Here is a 26,036-nt window from a genome sequence, read left to right as displayed (position 1 = left end):
CACCTCAGCTCAGTGATGATCACTGAACGGACAGGACCCGGACTGTGTGCCCTCTCGCAGCCCCCCCCCCCCCCCTCCCCCTGCAGCTCGCCGGACGGTAACGTCACTCTCGTCCGTCCTCAGCGGCCCAGTCACCGCTCCCGCTCCGGCGTCAGGCCCCGGCCGCGGCCGAGGGCGGCGGCTCGTCGCGGCACGGCGGTCCAGCACCGGCCGGCCGGCGCCCGTCGGCTTATGCCACTCACCGGTCCGGCAGCGTCATCGGCCGCCCGTCCCGACCCGTCCGCTCAGCTCACACTCACCTGCAACACAGCGGGTCACGGGTCAGACGACAGAGCTCGCGCGGGGTCAGGGGTCAGACGACAGAGCTCGCGCGGGGTCACGGGTCAGACGACCGAGCTCGCGCGGGTCACGGATCAGACGACAGAGCTCGCGCGGGGTCAGGGGTCATACGACATAGCTCGTGCGGGTCACGGGTCAGACGACAGAGCTCGTGCGGGGTGACGGGTCAGACGACAGGGCTTGCGCGGATCGCGGGTCAGACGATAGACCTGGCGCGGGTCAGAGATCAGACGAGAGGTCGCGGGCAGCACGACCGCGCCGCAACAACAGCGGGCAGCACAGCGCCGGAGTCGCGCTGAATCACCATCACACTCATCATCTCCAACAGCGTCGGACATGAATATTCGCATTATAAGATCGTCAATATTAATACCATGATCGACACATCACTACTATTATGTGCTGCAGGCGATGTTCCGTGCTAGCCATAAATTGCGGCCTGTTACATGAATTATGTCGATCCTAATCGTGCGCATCGTAGCTCAGCATAAGTATTATGGTTACACCAATATCGGAACTATCATTACTTTACGATCACCGGTACATTCAAGAACAGCGTAACCATTACGTCATTAACGCAGGGTTACGTGTGCCACTGCTATTAGGTGTTAATGATCGAGGAATTGCCTAGCTGAGTCCCAAAAACAAGAAAGGAAGCGGAAGGAATGCCTCTACCTAGTGCCGACTCCGGAGAGCTCAGGACGACGAACAGAACAACGGCCCGGGCGCTATGACTCCCATCCCGTCCCGTCCCGTCCCGCTCTAGCTAGATAAACAGCCTTCACACCTCGAGCAGCACCCACACGGAGGAACCAACAACGAGGCGGCGGGGACAAGGCAAGTGGACGACCCGAGTGGCGAGACCGACACCGAGCAGAAAAACGGGCCGCCCAATCTGACGCACGTTTGTGTTGCGGGCCAGGGCTCAAATGTTGACCCCGGCCGGGCCGATCGTGGCGAGTCACGGGTGGAGAGGCCGCTTTCGAGGACTCTGAGTCACCCCTCTCTCACCGCCACCGTGCTCAAACAGCGTTGCGGCCGCCGCCGGACACAGGGCCCTCGCCGAACAAAGAGCGACAGTTCGGCCCGGAGGACGGCGGCGCCGGAGGTCGGCCTGTCACCGGCCCGCTCCGGCCGGCCCGGCGGGCAGAAGGCGGCGGAGGGCACGCGGTGGGTCTGTCACAGCTACCCCTCCCCCTCCGTTCAAGCCTGCCCGCCAGACAGGGTGGAGGTAGGGGCACCAGTGAGTGAACATGCAGCTGTCGCCGAGGATTTAGGCAACGCGTCCGCATGGCAGGACAAGCCAACAGGAGCGCGAACAATGCAACTGACAGTCGCATAAACAAAGTATGTAAGCCATGAGGCGCTGGTGCCAGTCACCGCTAAACTGGGAGGTAAAACCGGCACCCCGGACATAACGCAGACAAGGGACTGGTCGGAGTCTGCCGAGCAGAGCCCGGTTCGCCGACCGCCGACGCTTGGGAGACCCAACTTCCAGCGCAGAGCCCAAAAACAACCCCGGACAGCTGGTCGCAACAGAGGCGCTTCAGAGAGAAATGGCGCCGACACGTAGGTCCCACATGATGCGACACACGCGCGGCCGTCCCAGCTGTGCTGGTCTGGAGCCACCCGCGACCAGCCCCAGCGCGCGTGGGCCGGTGCGGGCCGCGGCCGGTCGCACGCCGTCCGTCTGCCGACCCGCGCCGCTCTTCCAGACGGCCGTAAACCCGGCCCGGGCCAGGCGGCGCTCCCACCCGCGGTGGGAAGAGTTTCCGGCCGGCGGCAAGGCAGCCGCCGAGGTCAGTGCCACCGCGGCCCGTCTCGGGCCACGCAGGCTCGCTGTGCGCCGGTCATTCTCAGGTCACGTAGGCCCGCTGGGCACCGGTCATTCTCAGGTCACGTAGGCCCACTGTGCACCGGCCAGTCTCGGATCACACAGGCCCGCTGTGCACCGGTCATTCTCAGGTCACGTAGGCTCACTGCGCACCGGCCAGTCTCGGGTCACGCAAGCCCGCCGTGCACTGGTCAGTCTCGGGTCACGTGGGCCCGCTGCGCACTGGTCAGTCTCTGGGCACGCAGGCCCGCTGTGCACCGGCCAGTCTCGCTCTCGGGCCCCTCGCGCGCTCTGAGCTCAGATCAGACACGAACAGAAAGGCTTCTCCGGACTGTTCAGGGCTGAACTGCCAGAGGCTGAACAGAGGCGGAAACTCGGGACGAACGCCCCATCGGACGACTCCATTTGGGGGGCCGCGATCGGACGAGTCCGCAGAGCCACAGACGGCCCCACTGAAGGAGTAAGGACAAAGGGAGGACTGAAGGCTAGGGGAGGAGCGGAGGACGACGGGACCTGGGCCTGGTTCAGCGCCGCCGCCAGGGGCAGCGCCCTAGCTCACACGACTCACTCTGGATCGTATAGCCTTCCCCGCCTGCGTCCTGATATACGACAAGACAGGCAGTGCTCTGCCAGTTGGGAGTTATGGGCCATGTCACAGTCTGCAGATGATAGCAATTACGATGAAATGATAAGAAGCCTAATGATGATGGTGATGAGGTCACCAGCCTGGTCTGACGTCTCTGTTGCCCAACGAACACCTTGCTGCGGGCTCAACGACACGAGAATGCAAACGAACAATCTGCACAGGCCTTTAGCCGCTTATCACCCGGATGCCAAGCGTGATCCTCCAACTTCGTGCTGCAGAATTCCACGCCACTGAACAGCCCATGGTTGACAAATGGCCTGACGTTAAAAGTGCCCGGCTGCGAGGGCCGGTCCCTCGGGCGCCATCCCAGCGCACCTGTCCCGTCAGCCACGCTTTCAGACGTCGTTTCCCAGAAACCGGCGCCCCACCACCTCATTATCCGATCCCCGAGCATAGCGGTCATGATCCGGCGGAGGCAAAACGAGCCGGACATTAGCGCCCGAGAAGATTTGCACACGACTTAATTTCCAGCTGCTCTCATATTGAGTGTGATGCAACTGCAAGGGCGCGGTTTGACGGGACGTTCTGCGGCGTCAATGACAAACTCGGGGCTGACAGCTTTCGACAGCGGTGCGGGCTGTGTGACTGAATTCCAAACTTTATTGAGTACATCTCAGACCGCATGGCACGGACCGATGCTTGTAAGTTACCGCGTGTTGAAGATCTCGGCTGGCTGTTTATGCCTGAGCTAACGCATAACTCCACGCCCCCGACTTGTTCACGATTCCAGGCGAAACCGGAATTGACTCCAGAATCAACCAAATATTCGTTGATTCTGGGCAGAATCCACTACTTTTAGATTATCCACATTCCAGTTGGAGTTGTTGAGCAATTCCTCGGTAAGTCGACAAAAATCAATATATAACCGTCAAAATCTAAAGACATTCCCCAAATATATAACCTATATAGCAATAAAAGCGCAAGCATGGTCTGACCGTCAACAGTTGCACAAGTGGGGCACAGCGATATCTTAAATGCATCATTGACAAAATAAATGTCCTATTAATGCTTCTATGGAGGCCGTTAAACAGGTTACCTCCTGAACCGTCACCGGAATCGACCAATCAGATATCTCTGACGTCAGAAACGATAGGATATATACATACATGTCTATATATATATATATATATATATATATATATATATATATATATATATATATATATGATACGTAACACAAGCTTATCATTACGATCCAAGCAATCGTCTTTCGCGAAATACGACACTATCACGTTTGTCAGGTTGATCGCTGGTTTTACAATGTTCGTTGCCATACCCAGAAACTGCGCGCCTGAACCAGAAGCATTGGTGGATCTGCTACACCGATAAGAGCATTTTCGACCGAACGCATCCTACTGTCGGACGGATTATACAGAGTATACAGAACTGCTGTGGAATATACAGATCGATAACGCAACTGCAATATCTTAAGACAAAGAACATGTCGGCCAACAAAAATATCTTGAGGCGTTGAGCGCAGGAGTTACTTCATATGGAGCATTGCGCAACCGCAATTGTGTTACAGTCTTAGAATCCTAAAAGTGGAGATTCCAAATGAAAAGACTCCGCAGCTCACCGAACAGGCTGTGGAATATACAGATCGATAACGCAACTGCAATATCTTAAGACAAAGAACATGTCGGGCCAACAAAAATATCTTGAGGCGTTGAGCGCAGGAGTTACTTCATATGGAGCATTGCGCAAACCGCGACTGGTTCTACAAAACGAAGCGGCATAGTTTGCAGGTCAAGAAATAGAAAGTATCGTCCCACGGCCCGACACCATGCGCATGCGCAATGCGCAAAACTGACCTCCGTGCGACCATTATCAGCAAACGTCCCATGCGAACGTTGCGAAACCGGTTATGAGGCGAATAATCGCGCCGACGCATCTTCGCCGCCGTACGCCTCAGAGGGGTAGCCGGCCGCACCTCCTCCAGGGACAGACGGTCAGCTTCGGAGGGGTAGCCGGCCGCGCCCCCTTCCACGAAGGCCGGTCAGCCTCAGAGGGGTAGCCGGCCGCACCCTCTCCCGCGAAGGCCGGTCAGCCTCACAGGGGTAGCCGGCTGTACAACTTTCCGGGAGGGTCGGTAAGCCTTGAAGGGATAGCCGGCCGCACCCCCTCCCGCGAAGGTCGGTCAGCCTCTGAGGGGTAGCCGGCCGCACCTCCTCCAGGGACTGCCGGTCAGCCTCAGAGGGGTAGCCGGCAGTACAACTTCCAGGGAGGGTCGGTAGGCCTTGAAGGGGTAGCCGGCCGCATCCCTCCAGAGACGACCGGTCAGCCTCGGAGTAGCCGGCTGTCGCCGGCGGCAGTACGGCGGGTCAGGGGCGTCGCCGCCCCCGGGCACCACCTGCGAGAGCGGACGATTACCGCGACGATCGATCCCAGCCGCTGGCGCTGGCGCTGGCGCTCGCCCGGCCAGAGACGGGGGCGTCGGCCTCCCAGGAAGGGCGTCGTAAAACGGCAACATGCGCTAAATCTGTCGACTGGCTCGCCGCGGGACCGAACGCCGCACGCCCGCGCCCTCCGGAGAGGAGGGGGGGGGGGGGGGGGGGGGGGGGGCAGAGCACCGCGCGCCACCGCAGAGGCAGGTCAGAGTCTCGTCTCCAGAGAAGAGCGGAGCCAAGGCATGGCAGAGCAGACCAGAGCAGAACACTGCGGGGCGGAGAAGAGGGACGGGGCGGACCCGGCAGAACAGGGCAGAGCGGCACCGTGGGGAGACGACAGAGCGCAGACAAGGGCAGCAGAGCAGAGCAGAGCAAAGCAGGGCGGCACCGAACCGAGCCGCGTGGGCCGACGCTCCAGAAGCGCGACCTCCGGGTCTGTTCGAGAGCGCGTCGAGCCGGCCGGCCGTCGCGGAGCAAGCAGCCGTGTCGGCCACGGCCCGTCCCTCAGAGCTGTCGGTCGCGGCACGTTCGCCGCCGGTGACCGGCGCCGCTCCTCGGGCGCCGAGGCGCGGCGCTGTCGCAGCGGACCCCGGCGCCGCGCCTGCTGCTGCCAGGTGAGCCCGTCCCCGCCCCCGTCCCCGTCGGTACCTCCCGCCCGTCCGGCGCGGCGGCGGCGGCGGCGGCGGCGGCGGCGGCGGTGCCTGTTCCGCCGTCAGCCGGGGCCCGCCCGTCCGTCCGTCCGGCTCGGCGTCAGATGGCCGCCGGCGGCCCCGTTACTCGGCCGCGCTAGTCCGGCTTCGGCCAGCTCCGAACGGGCGGCGACGGCACACCGGAACCGGCGGCCGCCGACAAACACGCCGCAACTGGGGCGCACCGGAGACAAACGCCCTGCCCGCGGCCGGTGGACGGCGCGGCGCGGGCGGCCCAGTCGCCGCTGGCAGAGCGATGGCGCCAGAGCAGGACAACTGTCAGGAGACAACTGTCAGGAGCTTACGCGCGTGGAAAAACCTCGGCGACTTCGCCTTCATCCCGCCCTGGAACCCGCCAGAGCACAAAGCTGATTCAGAGTTCACAACTCGAAAGTTTTAGCATATATCGGCGAGTCGCAGTGCGAGGAGCCCGCGCTCAGAGCGGACGGCAGGTTAGCGCAGCGGTGAAGACGAAGTTTCGGCCGCACATGCGACCGGCTGGGACCAGCCGCTCAGAGGACAGAAGCAGCGGTCGGCTGGGACCAGCGCAGAGGACACAGGCAGCGGTCGGCTGTGACCAGCTCAGAGGACAGAGGCAGCGGTCGGCTGGGAGAGGCAGCGGTCGGCTGGGACCAGCGCAGAGGACAGAGGCAGCGGTCGACTGGCACCAGCTCAGAGGACAGAGGCAACGGCCGGCTAGGACCAGCTCAGAGGACAGAGGCGAGAACGACTTGGTCTGAATCGGCCGCAGGTGGAGCAGATTTGGGCTGCGCGGCGCACAAGTCCCGTCTCTCGCAGCCTTCGTTTTGCGCAGCTGGGACGATACGGGCGGAACGTCCGCCAGATCATCAGCGATGGTTCTTACTTCGGCGGCTAGGCGAAAAGCCCTCTAGCGCTGCGAAGAACAAAGCCCCGCTCACGGGAATGAAGCCGTCTCATTGCTTTTCAGCCTGTCGGAAGCCGTCAGCTCAGAGCCGGACCTGAAGCCTTCGGGCGCGGCGCCGGCGAGCGACGTCCGTCTCAGGTCATTTCGGGTCATCTGCTCCTCGGCACCGGGCGCACGCCCGATAGTGAGCGAGGGCGGGCCAACTTGTCACGAGATAGTACTACAGGGGCCTCGCGGGCGGGTATCGCATGCTCCTGTTTTGCTCCATCTCTATCTAAATGATATCGCTTTGCCAAACAATGGCCGCGCCACGCGGCGGAGCGGGGCGTGATGGCGTTCTGGTGCACAAGCACAGCACAGCGCGAGAGGATTATGGTGTACATGGTGGGGCGCCAGAGGGTCGCGCTGCACACAGGTGCTCGAGTGCCGGGCGACAGCGGGCACGAGCTCACAGTCGCCGGGCTTCACGCGACACAGACAGACTTCTCCGCAGTGGCCTTGAGAACGGCCGACTAAGAACAAAGTCAGGATTCCAGGACCAAAAGCGGACAAAAGAGCCTGAAAAGCGTGGCCAGTTCTCGGAGCTTCTGCACGCGACAGTGCCCGAGTGCCTACTTGGATTCCGAAACAGGGCTGCGTAATGTTGACCAAGCACGCTTACCGCAGGCGCGGACCGGGCGATGGTCGGACGACGGCCTACTTCCTGACGGAAACGGCCTGTGGACACGGGCCTCCACACACCGGCCGCGTGGACACGCGCGTCCACACACCGGCCGGGAGCTGCCGCCCACCGGTGTCCACCCAGCAGCGGCCGCTGGTCCCCCAGGGACGCGCACCAGCTCTGCAGTGCGCGGCGTCCGACAGGCCCCCCACCTGCGTATGACGCACGACTGCCGGGTACCAGCGCCTGTGACCGCGCGATGCCGGCGCACGTACCCTCGTGTTCGACGGAGGCGTACCCCGAGGGAAGGAGTCTCAAGAGAGGCGATAGTCCGGGCGTTCAACCGTGGCGATCTCCCTCCACCTGCGGTTCGGCCGCTGAGAGGCTGAACGACCTCTGGCGGCACGTCACGAGGCGTCCGCCACCGCCGCCGCCGCCGCCGCCGCAGAGTTCTCACCGGAAGCCCCGGCTTGACGGCGACGCGTGAGAGCCGGCCATGGCCGTGGCCGCGCCGGCAGGGCTTACCACCATCTGGAGCCGGCTCGGCCGATTATTGGCTCTATTCAGCGCCGCCGCCGCCGCCGCCTGATGGAGAGCCACGCGCACAAAGCCGCCGCCATCTAATTAAACGCGACTGCATAACGAGGTCCGCGCCGGTCCTCGCCGCATCTCCAACCAGCCGCTCTCAGGCCGCGGCCAAAAAAGCGGCGCTGAGAACTTCCGGCAGGACGTTCATCTATCATCGCGCGCGGACAAAACCGGCCGAGCTTCATCTTCCGCTCCTTTGTTTCAGCGCTGAGAAATGGTCCGGGGAGGGGAGGGAGGGGGGCGACGCAGCCCAGACGGACGGCGCCCGCGTCCATTAGTGCTCCGTCGCATCTTGTCACTGGCGCAGGGGCGCGGTGTTCTGTTGTCGCGTCTGCCCTCCCCCCCCCCCCCCTCCGCCTCGGCCACGCCGGCCGCGCGCCCGCCCCAGACATCTCAGCGAAGGCAGGGCGTTGAAAAATGCACGCGACAGCGCCCCAAAATGGCTGCCATCATTCTTGTATATGGGGGCCGCCATGCGAGCACTGAGATTGCTTGCCCGGCGACCCGTTCAGCCAAATGCCTCCTTCCACGGCCAGCGGCTGAATGGCCGCGAACGGAGAGCGTGCCGCTGCGCGTTGGGGTATCAGTAATCCAGTCGTCATCAGCTGACTCTCTACACCTTAGGTCCGAGTCAGAGACGGCCAGAGCAGGTCTCGGTAAGGCACGCGGAGATCATCATGTCTGAGTGGAGTCCCCGACACTTGTAGCAAAGCCATTCCACACGGATCTGAACAGGAACAGACCGAGTCGAGGAAACATGAGTCAGAGTCCCCGTTACCTGAAGGGACGCCCGAACATGGACAAACAATCAATGCTACCTGGGCAACAGAGCATGACACATCAGTGAGACCCGCTCAGAGTCCGGGGGGGGGGGGGCAAAGTATAGACTGGTTCAGGGTCCGGATGGAGGCAGAGTAGACTCGCTCAGAGTCCGAGGGAGGGGGGGGGGGGGGCGAAAGTAGAGCGACCACCGGAGTCCAAAGCACCGCGGCGGAGCGATCAGAAGCGGACATCCCGACAGAGCGGAGGAGCCGACCTCGCCACGAGTCAAACGTGAAAGTCTGGCAAACCCCAGAGCGTCACGGGAAACCTCACCGTCACGCCCGGTGCACAGCCAGCTGACATGATGGTGCACGACAGCGACCTGCTCATGGGGACGACCCGGCGGAGGAGAGGGGACAGCTGACCCTTCCCCTCGAACCAAACAGCCGGGTCGACGTCCTAGCGGCTACACAGGTCTAGCACAGCTCAACGTCCGGCAGCGCCCCCCCCCCCTCCCCCCTCGCCCCCTGGCGGCGCCGACAGCCCGGCCTCACCCCGCTGATCCGGCGCCGTCGACGAGCAGCCGGCGCAGCCCGAGCCAGTAACCTTTCCCCGCGACGCGCCGGTGCCGACGGCCCCGGCTCGTCGGCTGCCGCTGACATTTCGGTAATGGCGATCGTTCCAAGACGTGCACTCGTGCCGAGACCCGGCGCCAGTCAGCATCGACGGGCGCCCAGCTGGAGCGGCGGGCTCGACTGCCCCGGCCAACACAGGCCGGACTGGACCGGGCAGGGGCTCGAACGGACAATTGGACAGACGCGGATCACTCATTCATCCAGACAGAACTAGACGTTAAACTAGACTGTCCTTGCATTCGGCTCTCGACAACGTGTTCGCTGCCAGGCAATGGATGGGTAGACAACCAAAAAAAGAAGACGGGCTGGCTGTCCAGTCAAATGAGGCCTAGAGCAGCACTTGTGGCTGGGGCTTGGCCAGCAACGTTCATTTACCATCACTTCAACATCATAAAATCAGATGCCTTCCCGTTACCTGTCGAGCCAGCAGTGCCGGCCCGGCCTGCGCCGACACCTCTCTGCCGCCGCCGCGTGGCGCGCCCCGCCGTTCCCAACACGGCCGCGGCGGCGGCGGTTAGCCGGCGCCGGGACCGGAGCGGTCGGCCGGGGCCGGAGCCGGAGCCGGGACCGGAGCCGGCGGCCGGGAGCGGACCCGGCGCGGCCGCCGCGGTACTCGAGTCGCCACTTAGCGCCGCCCTCGAGAGAGCGGCGCCGGCGAAGTGCCCGCGCTGTTTAGCACGTCACTCGGCTCGCCGGCGACCTTGGCAAGGCCGGCGCGCGCGCGCGCGGGGTGGTGCGGGGCGTCCCGGTCGGCGGGTCATGCTACCCACCCATCGGTCTCCATCGCCCGGACGGATCACCGGGCTCATCACCGGATCAGAGGCGAGGGTGCGGGAGAAATAGAAAAGGGGGTCAAGAATACGTCGGTGAAGTGTCAAGGTCATGCGATGAGATGATCAGGCGGTGCGATTCACGCGCCGGCGCGTCCATGGACGGCGAAGTCACGCGCGCAGCTCGACGGAGGCGTGGGATCGGGGACGGCCCGGCGAGACACCTGCGCCCGGAACAAAGCACCCCGGCCAACGGTCCGTGGCGTGGGAAAGTGCTAAGCAGACGAGGCGTTACATAAAGGTGCCTGGGCATTGGAAATGTCGGTGTTAAACTACGGGCGGTACTTCACTGGACGCCGCGTAATGTTGAAGCGAGCTTCAAGCTCAGCGAGTCTCTGGGGGCGGACATGACCTGCTGCCGCAGCCGCCGCCCACCCCTCGTCCACCTCCTGGTCTTTCGGGCCGACACCCCTGCTGCGGCCATCGTCACGTCACGTCACGTCACGTCAGCCCGCGTCACGACCATTCGGTCCGAGCTTCCCACCAGCGGCCGGTCGGTCAAGTCTCGCCGTTCCACGTCAGCGGCGGCGGCGGCGGCCGCTGGAGCGTCGGGGCAGCAGCCGTGCTCCGGCCGGCGCGGACCAGCACGAAGGCAGCACGAAGGCAGCACGGACCAGCGCGAAGGCACCGCTCCGAGGCCTGGAGCGCCGGGGCGGCGTCGGCGTCTGCAGCGTCGGCGTCCGCAGCGTCAACCCCAGTCGGGCCTCGCGCTCGGACACCTCTCGCCGGCCACAACGCTGCCGGCCGCCTCTCACCGTAAACCAACATGGCCACAGGACGCCGAGCGGGCTGGGGCGGCCGCAAGATTTATGCGGCGAGTAGATTCCATTAAACCGCCGTTCCACGGAGACCGTGCCAATAAAAAACGGACTTCCCCGGTGTAATGGTGGCGGTTATTTTCGCCGGGACATTGCCGATGATATGTGGGCGGCCGCGGTGCGAGCGCGTCGGAAACCGAGCGCGCCGTCGGCCGGCGGCGGCGTCAGCAGCCGGTGGAGCCGGGACGCCTCCCACCGGCGGCGGGGCGGCTCCTCCCGGTGCCGCAGCCGGCCCCCTGACCTGACCCGCACGTTGACCTGGCAGACTCGCCGTGCCGTGCCGTCGGCCCGTCAGCGCCGACAGTAAACAGCAGACGGCGCCGGCGTCCCCCTTTCCCCGCTTCGTATTCCGAGGCGACGAGAGCCGCCGGCCTGCTACGAGGGTTATGTGTGGCGGCCATGCAGGGCTGGCGGGCCCGGCGGCCGCCCTGCCGGCTGGAGTCAGCGGCGCTTGCCCGCGCCGGCGGCCGCGCCGCCGCCACGGACCGGCCCGCTCCACACTGGCCGCACTGCCCCAGCTCGCTCGACGCCGCTCTCACCCGAGCTGGGCGGAAAGCGTGCAGCCGCAAGCAAGCATCCGGTCTTACCAGAGTAGAACTTTTTCCTCGTTGATTTTCCGAGCTTTCGTTGCATCTGACGGTTTTGTTTAAAGCCCTGGTGTTTAGCCGATTCATATTAGATCGGCACGTATTCAAATTCCCAAAGAACAGGTTCGTCATCACGCCATCTTCAGTGCTGTTCTTGTAATAAATCCAGAGAGGAATGAGCCCGAGCCCTTGGCACCATGCCATTTTTTACACCCCATTTTCCCTGGAAACATAAATTGTTTTTAATCAGTCTCAAACTTCGCGTGCTCAGTGCCGTATTCGCCTTTCTTTAATAAAAAAATTCTGAATGCAAAGGCCTAGTCCCAGCTCCACCCCGTCCCGGCACCGCCCGGTCCCAGATCCGCCCGGTCCCAGCTTCGCCTGGTCCCAGTTCCGCCCGGTCCCAGCTTCGCCTGGTCCCAGCTCCACTCGGTCCCAGCTCCGCCCGGTCCCAGCCCCACGTCCGATCTCGGCTTCGCCTCCGATCCCCAATCCGGCGCACAAAGCCAGGGCAGCGCCGGCCGGCAAACATTGACTCTGGCCGAGCGGGCGCGCTCCAAATGGGCGGCCGGGCGAGCCGCGTCGATTACGACTGCCGTCGCCACCGACGGTCACTGATCCCGCCGCTACGGCACGTGCATCGCCCCCGCGGCCACCTCTGCCGGGCGCGAGGAGGCCGCTGGGAGCGCAGCGGCGCCGCCCAGCCCCAATAAAACGGACACAGGCACTCGACGGACGGAGCCGAGCAGTGCGCGGGTCAGGACGGCGCTGAGTAGGGCGTGGATCGAGACGGAGCTGAGCGGGGCGCGGGGAGAGACGGAGCTGAACAGGGCGCGGGTCGACACAGGACCTAAGACGGGGCAAGCCATCAGTGACTCAAGGCGCGTAGAGAGAATCTGCGCACCACAGAAGCACTCAGAAACACTCAGAAGCACTCAGAAGCAGAGTGCACTCCGTCATCGAACAGAAGTTAGCGTTGGGTAAAAGAGAGCCATGAGCATCGGTGCGGGTCTCCCACCGTGAATAACCGCCACATCAGCTGGGTTATCAAACATCTGCCATCATCCGTCACTCATCACCCATCATCCCCCATCAACGACGCGAGCATCTCTCAATGCAGAGCCAGGACATCCGCTCCGGACCTTCAGTCAACGACGCCACTCCCTCTGGCAACGGCGTGATCGGCACCAATCGAAGAGAGCCACACGGCGGACGCCGTGGCGGCGGCGCCGCCCTGCCGCCGCGCCTGACGACGCCACTGGCGGCACAAGTGGCGCAGTGACGGCAGCCGACAGCCGGCCGGGCCAGCTGTGCCGCCGACGCCGCGACCTTCGCCGCGGAGGAGCCGTGTCGGCGCTCGACCGAGCGGCCGACGACAGGCCGGCCTTTTTTCTACACGCATCCGCCAAAGCCCATCAACCCAAGCGGTCTGTGACTTGAACGCGGCTGGCGGCCGTCGCACCGCCGCCGCGCCGCGTCGGGGTGGAGGGCCCGGCCGCCGCCCGGTCCAACCGTCGGCTCGCGCGCGGCGCTAACGACGGGTGCGGATTAGCCGGGTGCGTGCCGCGGCGGCGTAAAACCGCGGCCGGCGAACACGCGCGGCCGACCGCGCACATAACAAGGCGCCCTGTTCGGCAAATAAAGCCGTGCAGCGTCGCGGCCGCTGTCGTGCTCGGCTATTGGCGGGGTGCGAGGGGGCGGAATGCACGGGCGGCATATACACGCGGCGCAGGTACATGTGTCAACAGTCGCTCCAACGGAGCTCATCAAAATAAACGGCAATGTACACCACCGACCTGCATGCATGCATGACACACCCACCCGCCCAAACACCGCCCAATTTCGCCTGCGCGACGTTTGAACCAGCATATGGCGAAACAGATCACAATCCTGTCATACACATGTTTGCCAAACCGCACGTGACATGTATTTTCAGCTGTCCGCGGCATGCCACGTCAGCTGGGTAACGATCGCAGATTCAGGGATAATTTTAAACGCCGGCAATGACATTATTTCCGCCTCCAACAGGCTAGCCACACAGTGGAACTTTCCCGGGTGTAATGATGTCCAGATACCGACCGCAGGACCGGTGATCACTATGACACTTCAGAATACTTTTGCTGATTTTGTGATCTCCCTTAATTCTGAAAAAACTTTAACCACATCGCCAGCAAAACGAGCAGAAAAGCATCGTTGTTCACCGGCTGCTTCTTCACGATAATGCCACCTAGATGTACTGCTCTTGTGACGAAAGCAAATCAGTCCACTTCACACCCAGTCGGCCTCCTAATGAGGCATACGTCAGGACAGGTTCGTCGCGCTCCCTCCCATGTGGCTGTCGGTGTCCCCCCCCCCCCTTCTCACCCCCACTCCCACCAGGCCGTGTTGTTTGAACAAGTGAAGAGTGACAGCAGCCCAAACGCGCCAGTCACGAGTCCGCGCCCCAAAGCTTGTAGATCACTTAACTTTTACGGGTGTCTAATTTTCCGTGAAGCGATACTGTCCCCTTTTACGACTCACTTTTGCAAAAAAAACTTTGTTTCTGAACACTTCCCCAGTTGACGTCCACGAACTGGGCGTGGGATCGCGCTCCACTACCCTTAACTGACCTTTTTTAACTTTCAGTAGCCTTTTATTGCCGAACATACTACCCAAGGACGAAATAATATTTTCGCGCGATACTTACGAGCACCACATTCATATGCGAGAGCACCCAGGATATGTTCGGGCTAGTATGCTGGGCCGATGCGAACCACCGACCCAACAACAGTCACTATAAGCTGACAGAGCAACCGCAAGCTAGGGTCGATGAGCCGCTCTTCCCCTAACAACGTCATCGCAGTTACGAGCGGATTTGTAAGCGTTTCATACGATCAACATCAAAAGCTGCTGAAGGTATTATTTGCTACACTGTCGTCGCAACTGTATGACAGCCGTCGAACGACAGTCATCAAAAGGCAACGATCACCTTCAACAATCGGCAATCATATCCGCAGCGGCCTGTCGCAGCAAACACGACGAAATGTCGGTAACCGCCCGCCATAACGCAATTCTTCCGATCAAACATCTGAGGCAGGACAAAAAGTGCCGCCGCGCCGCCTGTACGCCCGTGAGGCAGACGCCTGTCCCCAGCCCGGCTCTGCCGGTGACCGGAGGGCTATTACGGCATCCGTCGGCAATTACAAACACCTGTGGCCCGCCCGGCACCGGTGGCGCCATCGTGACGTCACATGAGGCCACGGTGACGTCACGGCGCTCGGCCATCTGTCCGCGCGGCGGAGCGGACCGGGCGAATGGGATCGGACCGAATCGGATCGCACTGAATCGAACCGGATCGGATCGGACCGAATCAGATCAAATCAGATCCAGTCGGGTCGGGTCAAATCAGATTGGATTGTACTGGATCGGGTCGGATCAGACCGAATCGGATCACAACAAATCGGATCTAATCTGATCGGGTCCGATCAAAATTGGATCGGACTGGACCGGATAGGATCGGAACGGAGCGGAGCGGATCGGATCACATTGGATCGGAGCGGACCGGATCACATCGGATCGGAGCGGAGCGGAGCGGCGCGCGGGGGGACGAGGGGCGCCGGCCAACGGCGGAGAGAAACAGCTGGCTGGCTGGCTGGCTGGCTGGCTGAGCAGCAAGCCACGTTCGCGTTCCCAGGATGGCTGCCGCTTGGTGCTGCTAAATGAGTGGACTCCGCGGTCATTTGGGATAAGGCGAACAATAAATCCATCTTGTTTGACGGTCACCTTCAATTGATCATGGTACCATGGCAGTACATGGAAATATTCGTCAGAGCATATGATGGGTAATGCTGTTGACGGTCGGGTTTTAAAACCCTCGTAAGCGTCTGCAACTATGCCGGGATGGACGAAGCTGTAATTGCGGCGTCAACAAACTTCCACAACACACAAAACAAGGCTGCACCAGCGCAATATGTCCACACATCACCCCACCATTGCCTCAGCTAAAAATGGAAAACTGTCCAAGCGGACTGCTGTAGAAGGCGAGGGAGGGGGAGCAGCCGGAGGGAACAGACGGAGGAAGCGGAGCCATGGAAGGAGCGGAGGTGGCGACCCCTCCAGCGGTCCTGCCCCCCCCCCCCCCCCCGGCCAGGCGCGATCTGCGTCCCGACCCGCCCGGCTACACGAAACACAGCCACTAAGGCGACGAGCTCAGTGCATCTCCAGTCTCGACCAAACCATGTGTCATAATGGGGAGGACGATCCGGCCGATACAACACGAAGCGCTGGCGGCTACAAGCAGTCTGCCGCCTTTCACGGACGAGGAACACGACAACTTATCATGCAGCACAAAAGAGTTACACTTATCCTCTCTTGACCCCGAAGCATAAGTAGGAGAAAGTTCACAAAAACATTGGGGGAGCAGTTACTTTCATATATCTCAAGTTGAACACGGGCATATGAGTGTTGTTAAGACGAAGTGAAGCAACGTCTTCTTATGCCTGCCTCGCCCCGGTCTGCGATAATTTTAAAGTCGCTGCGCTGATGTTGGGGAGCCATGTTGCGGGCAGACCAACTAATTGTAACGTTTACCCAGTATAACCTTGACAAGATCGTGAACGCTGATCCGTTGTCTGATAATGTTGAAAAAAACAAGCAGACGACAGGCATCAGATGTCGTCGACGCCACACGACCCTGCACCACCAGCCTCTCAGCGGCGCCGGCCGGCCTAGCTCCTCGTGCCCCGTCCGCCGGCCGCCGGCCGCCGGCGCGCCCGTCAGGCCGGCGTCGGGCGGCGCGGCCGCGCCGCGCCCGGACCCGCCCCTGAATGCGGCAATCAGCACCGTTGATGCAGTCCCCGGGCCGCGCCGGTCCCACAATGCCGCAGCCCGGCTCGCCCGCCGGCGCGCCGCGACAAAAACCACCGCCCCATGCAGCCCGAGATGGAAAGGATTGTTTCGTGGATCCGCCGGGTGAGGCATGCCACCTGTGCCGGACAATGCAAGCTGGCGTTGCCATGGCAACCGGCGGCGCGACCGGCGGTTGTGGGCTGTCGGCCGCGGAGGCGGTCGGGCGTGTTTCGGCCGCGCTGAATGACTGCCCTCATGACGAGCGGCCCGCACGACACGCCATCCGTCTGGCAGGGAGGGGCGGGCGTCTGGGAGAGCGAACCAGAACAACAGAGTGCTCTGTGGCCCCGCTCCCGGCGGCCCGCGGCTCTTGCGCCACCCGCTGATGCAGACGCAACTCGGACCACAGGCCCGCCCGGGCGGGGCCGGCCGGCTGCCTCGGCAGGAGCGGCACGTGGCCGCGCCCATGCGCGGTCATTCCGGCCCGGGAACACACCCGAATCCTGTGCCGCTGCGGTTCACGGTGCGCGCGCTGAACGGTTCCGCCCGCCGCCCGGTTCACCGGACGCCCCGGTCCAAAACCGTCCGCCCCAGATCACACCCACCCGCCACGGTCGCTGTCCGCCCCGGTCACCGTCCGCTCCGGTCACTGTTCGCCCCGGTCACCGTCCGCCCCGGTCACCGTCCGCCTCGGTCACCGTCCGCTCCGGTCACCTGTCCGCCCCGGTCGCCGTCCGCACCCGGTCACCGTCCGCCCCGGTCACGTCCGCTCCGCTCACACCGCCCGCCCCGGTCACCGTCCGCCCCGGTCACCGTCCGCTCGCGGTTCACTGTCCGCCCGGTCACCGTCCGCTCGGTCACCTGTACCCCCTCCGTCACTGTCCTCCCCGGTCACCGTCCGCCCCGTCACCGTCCCGCCACGGTCACGTCCGCTCCGTCACCACCCGCCCTGGTCACTCCGCCCCGGTCACCACCCGCCCCGGTCACCGTCCGCTCCGGTCACCGTCCGCCCCGGTCACCGCCCGCTCCGTCACTGTCCCCCCGTCACCGCCCGCCCCGGTCAACAGTCCGCTCCGTCACCACCTCCCCGGTCACCGTCCGCTCCGGTCACCACCCGCCCCGGTCACCGTCCGCTCCGGTCCACCACCCTCCCCGGTCACCGTCCCTCCGTTAACGCCCGCCCCCGTCACCACCGTCCCGAGGCGACACAGGCGAGGGGCGACAACACCCACCGGCGTTCAGCGGCGACAGATAGCACAGCGGCACGGCGCTGATAGGCACGGGCGCGACGGAGAGCAACGGAACGGAACGGCGTCCCACCGGCCGTCTCGGAGCCCAGACCAGCGCCGCGCCGGTGACAACCGCTCGGCCCGTCCCCAGGCCACGGGGCGTCCGTCGCAGCGCCCCTTCACACGGCTCCGTCCGCACGGGGCGGGAGGGTCAGCGCCCGTTGGGTGGCCCGCCAGGCGGCCCGCCGGGCGGCCGGTCGGGGAGCGCCGGCCGCCCGAGCCCGGACGGCGCGCCACCCCGCACACATTCCATTCCGGTCATCTCCCAGGCGCCGCGCATTCACACGAGCGCGCGCGAGCGGCACCGAGGGGATCCCATCCCAGACGGGCCCCGTAAAGGCCCGGCCCGATGGGGTACCGGCTGTATATGGCACTCCCGGGCCGTCCGATCGGTCGGTCCACTGCCGTCTCCCACCGCCTGTCACGGATATGGTGACGAAAAGCCCTCCACCGAGGAGGCTAACGGCGGGCCGCCACACGCGGCCCGATAGGGGATTGGGGACGGATGGGAGACGGCGCTCCACGACTGTGCCGGTTTAAAAGAAAGGCTGCACATCGCGCAGCTCGGGCTCACGCGTATCCCATCCGCATGGCTACCGAGTCGGGACTTCCGGCGCGTCCCAGAGCCGATCACTGCGACAGTGCCGGTGTCGTGGCCGGCAGCGGCGGCGGCGGCGCAGCCCGGCCGCTCGGGCTAATCCGCCGCAGCAGACCCGGCCCTGCGGCCGGAGCGGCCCCACCCCGGCCCAGCCCCGGCCGCGGCCGCAGACGGCCGCCGCCGACACGGCAGCCGTGTTGTGACGTCGGCTCGACGCCGTCCAGTCCGCGCAGGGGCGGACACAGGGCGGCACCGGCGGCCGGCCGACCACCGCCAACTCCTCTGCGCACCACTCTCGCCTGCACAGCAAATAGGAGTCAGTCACGTTGTCTGGTGCGTTTGGGATTGCTGCCAGACACCCCCTCCGTGTCAGTCCTGCGTACGCCTCTGCAGTTATGAACTGACCCGCCCGCAGTACTGCAGCGTCGGCGGGTCTCAGCCGGCCGGACGGATGCAGAGCACCGGCGCCGCGGCTCCTGCGTCGGCCGCCGCTCCGGGGTCGGATCTCGGAGTCAAGAGGTGACATCCGGTGGGCTCACCGGGATCGCTGGCGAGGCCGCGGCCGGAGAGGCCGGCACAAGGACGGGCCGAGAGGACACTCGGAGAGCGTCCGGACAGCGGGAGCGGAGCAGAGCACTCGGCGCCGCTCGGAGCCGCAGCCAGACAGTCCGGAGTCCACCGCGAGGACACGCGGAGAGCGTCCGGACGACGGGAGCGGAGCGGGGCGGAGCACGCGGCGCCGGCCGGCACTTGCCGCCGACAGCCGCTGACACGCCGCTGAGGGCTGACGGTAAGGGCCGCTGACAGCCCACCGATCATCACGCCCGGCCGGCAGGCCCGGCTCACACCTTCCGCAGGACATCTGGCCGTCGGCGGCGGCGGCGAAACGCCCGCTCCCGCGCTTCCCGGGCTCCCTCGAAACAAGGTTACCGCTCCAGGCATCGAGCCGAGCTCGCCGACCAAGCACGCGCTATTGTTTCTGGGCACCTGGCAGCGACACAAGCGGTGAGCGACCCCCATTCCCGGTACTGCAGTGCATGATTGCACCCCGGGTTATTTGACTCAGACCGTCGGCAGCTAGCGGCGGGTCACCATAACGTCCCTTGCAACATCGACCGAGCGTCATCATCGCTGCACAGCAACGGCCGCCGCGAGAGTGCCGTCGTTTTATCGCCGGTCGCTAACTGGTCCGCACGTCGAGGTCGCGACGGAAAACAGGGCCGCTGCTACCGGCGATCAGCGCCGCCGGCGGAAGCTCACGCTGGCCCGTGTCGTCCCGTGCCGGCTGTCGGGCCCCCGCCGCCGCGGCGTGTCGTCCCGTGCCGGCCGGCGGCCCCGGCCGCGCCGCCGCCGCGACCCCCGCCCGCTGACCGACGGCAGCTGCCGGCGGGACGTCCGAGCCCCGCCGTCATCGTCCCCGCCGGCGGAAATGAGGAACGGCGCGTGGGCCGGCCGGCCGATCAGCGTCTCGACACGTCCAAGCGTCGCACTGACGCCAGTGCGACGCCCCCCGCCGCTCGCAGACGCCAGTGAGATGTGTGGATACACAGCGCCGTCAGGTGACCGGCGCTGGAGAGCGATCACAGGGACAGCAGGTGGCGCTGAGTGACAGGTCATGAGAGGCCTTGAAGGATTTCATCGCAGCGGGAGGACGACAAGTCGAACTTAGTGTACTTGTTGCCCATTTGTGTGCTTGTAGGTAATGAGCAACGCGTCCAGTTGGTCAACGTGGCTGTCGTGGCAGTTTAAATCGATTACGGAAAGTCTAACAATTAATACACAAAAGGGGTGGTCCAACAAGGCTCGAGCACAATGAAATGGCAGAGATCAGGACTGGACCTTGCAGAAAGCTAACCGCCAACGCGCGACACAGCGCTCGCTCACGTCTTCCAAAATACCGACGGAGCCGCCGAGTCCTCGGCGTCCGCATTCTGCCGAAACATCGCGTCATATCTTTCGCCGAATCCGGGCGGATGATCCCACCGCGGCATAATGCACGCCGCATTATGGAAATGAGATGCGCGCCTGCCAGCGCACACGCGACACTAAGCGCTCCTGGCCATGTCATCATCGTGAGCGGCGCGCGTGCCAAAACCAACATCTCTGTCCAGCTTTTGCAGAACGCGCGGCCAGCAGCGCGGCCAGCAAAGCACGGCACAGATCCGGAGTGGCGGTTGCCACAGAGCGGATGATATTTGGGTTTAGAGGCGCTTCGGGTTGCCACAGAGGGACACGTTAACCGCAGCACATAAGCCGTCGGCATATAAGCCTCGCGATGAGAGACCTTAATGTGGTGCACGTGCGGCCGTGCTGTGCGGGTAAATGCAGCAGCCGGCGGAACTTTACGGTCCAGCACCCCCTCCCCTCCCCTCCCCTCCGTGCGGAGTCCGGATGCACTGACACTGGACACATAGGTGGGGCACCAGCGACGAGACCCAGTGATGATGTGATGATCCATGATGTACAGATGATGATGATGATGTGATGATCCAGTGACGATGCAGCCTGTCCGTGACGGGCTCCCGGCGGGCGCGGCCGCTGCTCACACGGAGCCACGCGTGGTGGACTCCGCTTCCTGGCCACGTGGAGTCCACACAGGGAGACCTAAGTCCGCGGTGTGGAGAGGCGATGCAGCTCAACTGCCAGACCGTGGAGCGTGCTCCGCCGCCCGCTGCCGTCCCTGTCTGCTGCCGATCTCCGCCATGGCGATACGGCGGCGGCGGCGGCGCCGGCTGGCGCAGACACGCCGCCGGGGATCATCGCCGAGGCGCCCGACGTCGTCGCCGCCGCAGACGATGGCGGCGATAGCCCGGCCCGCGCGCGGCCGGCCCAGACACAGGCCCGAGCCGGTAGCCGGGGCGGCTCACCCCGTAGCCGGAGGGTGCTGACGGCCCCCCGCACGCCTGCTGTCCGGCACGGGCCACACGCACCAAGCGACCGGCACCGGACGACGCCCCATGCGGGGGTGGAGCCGGGGTCCGTTGTCAGGGACGAGTCTCAGCCGCCCAAGCACGTCAAACACGACAGACTGGATTACAGGGATCTGGATTGCGAGCGCTATAATAAGAGCCCGTTCAGAGAGCAGCACCGCTTAACAGATGGTGTAGGCATAAGCACCTTAGCGTTCGAGACAGCAAGCCCCAGTAAAAATGGCAACAGAGTCCTTTTAAGGCCTCCAGACCGCTCTGATCGGCGTCATCCCAAGACCACCCGGATGGTCGACGCTGGCCAGCCAAGGCTCGGCAGTGGGCCACGGCAACGGTGCCGGGCCCTGCACAGGGCCGGGCGGCCGTCAGGCGGGGGCGGCCGGCGACGCGGCCAGCTCGGTCGGTCTCCAGCGTCGAGGGACGGTCGGCGTCGGTGGGACGCCGCGGTCGGGCCCTGCCGAGGGAGTGACGCGGTACCGGTCCCCGGACGCCATCGGCCCTGCCGTCCCGCCGGCACAGCAGCACAACAGGTCCCGACGGCGCCGCCCGCCTGGCTCGCCGTCGGTCCGTCCGGAGACGGCCGCGAAGAGGGCGGCCCGCCGGCCGTGGCGGAAAACCCTGCCACGGAAGCCGTGCCGATACAAGGTGCTAGGAAGCGATGGAGCCAGGCTACAAGCCGGCTGTATGTTAACCACATCCACGTGAGATCAAATGATATGCATATTCCGACGCACTGGGGACCGCTTCCGAGAGGATCCTCGAGGCCTGCAGAGCGCAGCATTCCGACGGAGCGCGCTAGGAGTCCGCAGCCGAACCGGCCCGTCGGAGACCGGTGTGTCCACGCGCCGAGGGGCCGCTGGGGCGGAGGGGATGGGTCGGCACGTGACGGCCCTGGCGATCCGCGGCCGCCGACACGTGGTGAGGACGCCAGCTAAGCCGCGTCAGTCGGCATCAGCCACGTGATGGCATTCAGGCGAGGGACAGCGGCCCGACCGGCACGCACGTACCGCCGCCAGCGGTGGACGGGGGGTGGACAGCAGTGGACGGAGGTGGACAGGGACGGGTCTAGGACAGGGGTGGACGGAGGCAGGCTGTCAAGAACACGGGATGGTGTGCACGGGCTGTGGTGGACAGAGTGTGGACAAGGGCGGGCTGTGGACAGGTGCGGATCGCGGTGGATAGGGCTAGACCGTCGTATGCCCTCCCCAACGAGACGGGTACGTTGCGACGAACTGTGCAGGCATGGGTGTATCACGGCGGACTGCAGTGGGTTGCACCGGGCTGCGCTGGGCTCTGATACCTAAGACGGGTTATGGTGGGTTGTGGTGGGATGTTTTGGGCTGCGACAACTTGTGGCCGGCTGCGGCTGGCTGTGGAAGGCTGTGGTGGGCTGAGGTGGGATGTGGGAGGCCGCGGGGGAAGGGCTGTGAGAGACTGCGGTGAGCGTCCGCACTGTGGAGCCGGGTGAGCCGCGGTAAGCAGAGGTGAGTCAGCCAACGTTCCAGCCAGCCTCGCCCGACCGGTGCCAGCCCACAGACCCGTCGGTTACCTTGATTCACCGATCGAACCACGGCCGATGAGCAATGGAGCCACATTTGACAGCAATGGCACTTTCAGTTCGAGGGCAAGTACGATGCGATGCACGTTTTCGATCTACAACCGCGAACCGATGGGCCATCGCTGCGATGGCACGTCGTTACGAGTCCGATTGGTGCGAAAGCGATCGCGTCATCGCCGCAAAACTAATGACATCACACGCTACGTCACAGTCGCCGACCGCCGAGATGTTTGCAGTCCGACAGCGTACCAGCAACCGCAAGTCACACTATGTAACCCAAACAGTCGTCATTGCCTCGTTGGAATAAATGACTACCCCGCCTGCAGGCTTTGCGAGCAGCACCGAAACCCGGCAATGAGCACGTCCTGCAGCCAGCCTCCCCGACTGCGGATATCCCCTGTACGGCGGCTCCCAACAAGGCGGCGCGGCGGCGGCGGCGTCCTGCTCGGTCTGCAGCAGGGCCCCCGGTCAGACCGGTACAGGGCTGCCCCCGCTGCTCAGGTTGAGTCTGTCTGCCGGCCGACACATGAATACCAACACAGCGGGTACGGAACTCACCCGAAAATCTCCGCGGCATGCTCATCCGGCCGCTTCAGGGAAAGCTCCGGCGTCTAGCACTGCCTCGCTGCGTTCGCCGCCATCAGCAAACAAACGGCAGAGGCCGACGGCGCAAAGTCCGGAACGCGGCGGGAGCGCGCCGCGTGATTGCTCCTTCGCCTCACGACTCAAATATCACAGCGACGTGCCGGGCGCCACAGAATGCTGCCAGACCGCGGAACGACTCGCGCGTTCAGCACGATCTCGCGAACTTGAGTACTCGTGCACTTGACAAATCCCCCGTGCGATGCCCGGCATCCATAGAATCTCTTTCCAGCCACGCCAAGGCACGTGCCAGTCCAGTTCACCGCCAAACGTCACTCGTCCGACCACGTATCTGGCGCCACAGCCGGCGCGCCCCCACCACCGCCTGGCTCCTGCGCGCACTGCTCCGCGCTCCGCCGCGGCGACCAGCCGGCGAGCGGCAACTGGACGAGTCCATGATTGGCCCGCCGCGGGGGAGGAACTTCAACAGGTAGCTGACGCGGCTAAAATCACGACGCAATCGCTGCTGGCCGGTCCATGCCGTCTCGCGGCCAGCACATGACAGCGAAACAAGCACTTTGGGCCTTCGGAGACCGTTAATCAGTGCAACAGCACCACAGTGACATCATTCGCCGCGCTATAGCCAGACCCCGACGTGTGTTTGTCACCGTTATGTCGCATTGTTCCAGCATTTGAGGGAAAGACCGGGGCTCGGCCAGAATTGGACGCCATGTATCGCCAGCCGGCGTTCGCCGGGCTAACGGGCGCTAGGAGGTGCGCAACACTTGATTTGAAGAGAAAAGCGGAGCGAAACAATTGAGCAGAACAAGCGGATCGTGACGTACGTCAACGGGGCCGACGCGAGACCACGGACGGAACAACAGCCCCCCCCCCCCCCCCCCCCCCACCTCCCACTCGCGACGCCCCTGAGACCCATGAACGAGTCACGACGACCATAAAAAGCGGATGTCGCGGGCCGTAAAGCGTTGTTTACAGTACGTCCGGGATACCGGGAGACTCAGCAGCCCGATCCTTTCCAAACCCACCTGGCCACAGCAAACACCACCCGCGGGGCTCCTCCCACCTGCTGATGCTGGCCCATGAAATCCAAGCGCGCGGCGGGACCATCCCAACAACAGGGCACTTCTATCAAAGGGCTTTGGCGATAACTCGAATGCAGAGGTTCAGAAAACAGAGGACAGAAGGCAAAAACTTGCCGGACAGAGGACGGCAAATTTAGCTTGAAACACCGCTGCACTGTGGAGTTGCCCAGTACTGAAGTGGCTTCAGTCTCTCTCGCCCTTTCGGTGAGGCCCGAGCATCTCGAATATCGCGCTTAAACAAAAATATTTCGCGTTGGAGAAAAGAGAAAGAGCGAGCGAAAGAGAGAGAGAGAGAGAGAGAGAGAGAGAGAGAGAGAGAGAGAGAGAGAGAGAGAGAGAGAGAGAGAGAGAGAGATAGAGAGAGACGAGAGAGGCAGAGAGAGAGAGAGAGAGGGGAGGAGAGAGAGAGTGGGAGAGAGAGAGAGAGAGAGAGAGAGAGAGAGAGAGAGAGAGCGAGACGAGAGAGAAGAGAGAGAGAGAGAGAGAGGACGAGAGAGGAGACAGAGCAGAGAGAGAGATGTAAATGCTTCAGAGAGAGATATAAATAAATAAAATATATGTATACCAAATAATGCTCGAAAACGGAGAGCAAGAACCCAATGCAAGATATATCACAAACGTATTTACATAAACGAGCATGTAACGGCATTGAACGGCAATTCGCCTCTGTTGATGGCATACCACGGAGTGCACAGATCAAAGGTATGGTCGGTTCCTTTCAACTCTTGAATTGTCGTCGCTTTGTGGCGATGTAGGAATTTTTATGAGCTTCAAGGATACTCTTGCCGAGCGTTCACCGTGCGTAACAGAATTTTATGTTTTATATCTCTACAATGTGACACAGTAGTATGCAGGGATGCAGAGATAACTTAATTTTTATGTGGTTGTGTTTGTGCTGGACAGTTGAACAGGGAGACAAAGGATGACATGTTCTCCCTTAATATGGACACTAATCCTACAATGTTGCAAGAACAAATTAACCTAAAATGGTGTACTTTCACTTTGGCGACCCGAGCCAAAGGAAGAAAATGCATGGATATGTCCAAGAACAGTTATAGCACTAAATGTATATATCAATAGACAGACAACGAAACTTATCTTTCTATCGATGGCTTTAAACCGCAATCACCTGTAATCTGTCCACCTTTCTAAATACAGATAGACATACGGAGCCAGATATGCTGTTTTATTTATTTCAATGGCGTACACAAAACACCGATGTTCAATGTCCACAGCTGCCTTATGTCCGGGTATGCCAAACACCAGCCGTGGGCCACTGTGCCATGTATGCGGGAAGTCAGCAGCATATCATGGCCGCCCAGCTGACCTATCCCGGCTGACCTACCACAGCTGCTCTATCACGGCTGACCTATCCCGGCTGACCTATCACAGCTGTTCTATCCCAGCTGGACCTATCCCGGCTGACCTATCACAGCTGACCTATCTCGGCTGACCTATCCCGGCTGACCTATCACAGCTGAGTTATCCAG

At 63.0% G+C, this 26,036-nt stretch overlaps 1 protein-coding gene across 1 annotated transcript in view; it reads right to left on the bottom strand.

Annotated features, from left to right (window-relative positions):
• Nucleotides 1-226: 226 nt before the first annotated feature.
• LOC119095139 (intersectin-2) overlaps nt 227-26,036 on the bottom strand; it is a 151,655-nt gene continuing 125,845 nt past the window's right edge. The window contains exon 7 of the mRNA XM_037218022.1: nt 227-299. Within this exon, the coding sequence (XP_037073917.1) occupies nt 256-299 (44 nt within the window). The 3' untranslated portion in view covers nt 227-255. The remainder of the gene's footprint in view (nt 300-26,036) is intronic.

The sequence above is a fragment of the Pollicipes pollicipes genome, unplaced genomic scaffold, assembly GCF_011947565.3.
Source record: "Pollicipes pollicipes isolate AB1234 unplaced genomic scaffold, Ppol_2.1 Scaffold_4219;HRSCAF=4965_pilon_pilon_pilon, whole genome shotgun sequence".
Classification (NCBI taxonomy): Eukaryota; Metazoa; Arthropoda; class Thecostraca; order Pollicipedomorpha; family Pollicipedidae; genus Pollicipes; species Pollicipes pollicipes.
The sequence above is the reverse complement of the archived record's forward strand: the minus strand, read 5'-3'. Positions and strand labels throughout refer to the sequence as shown.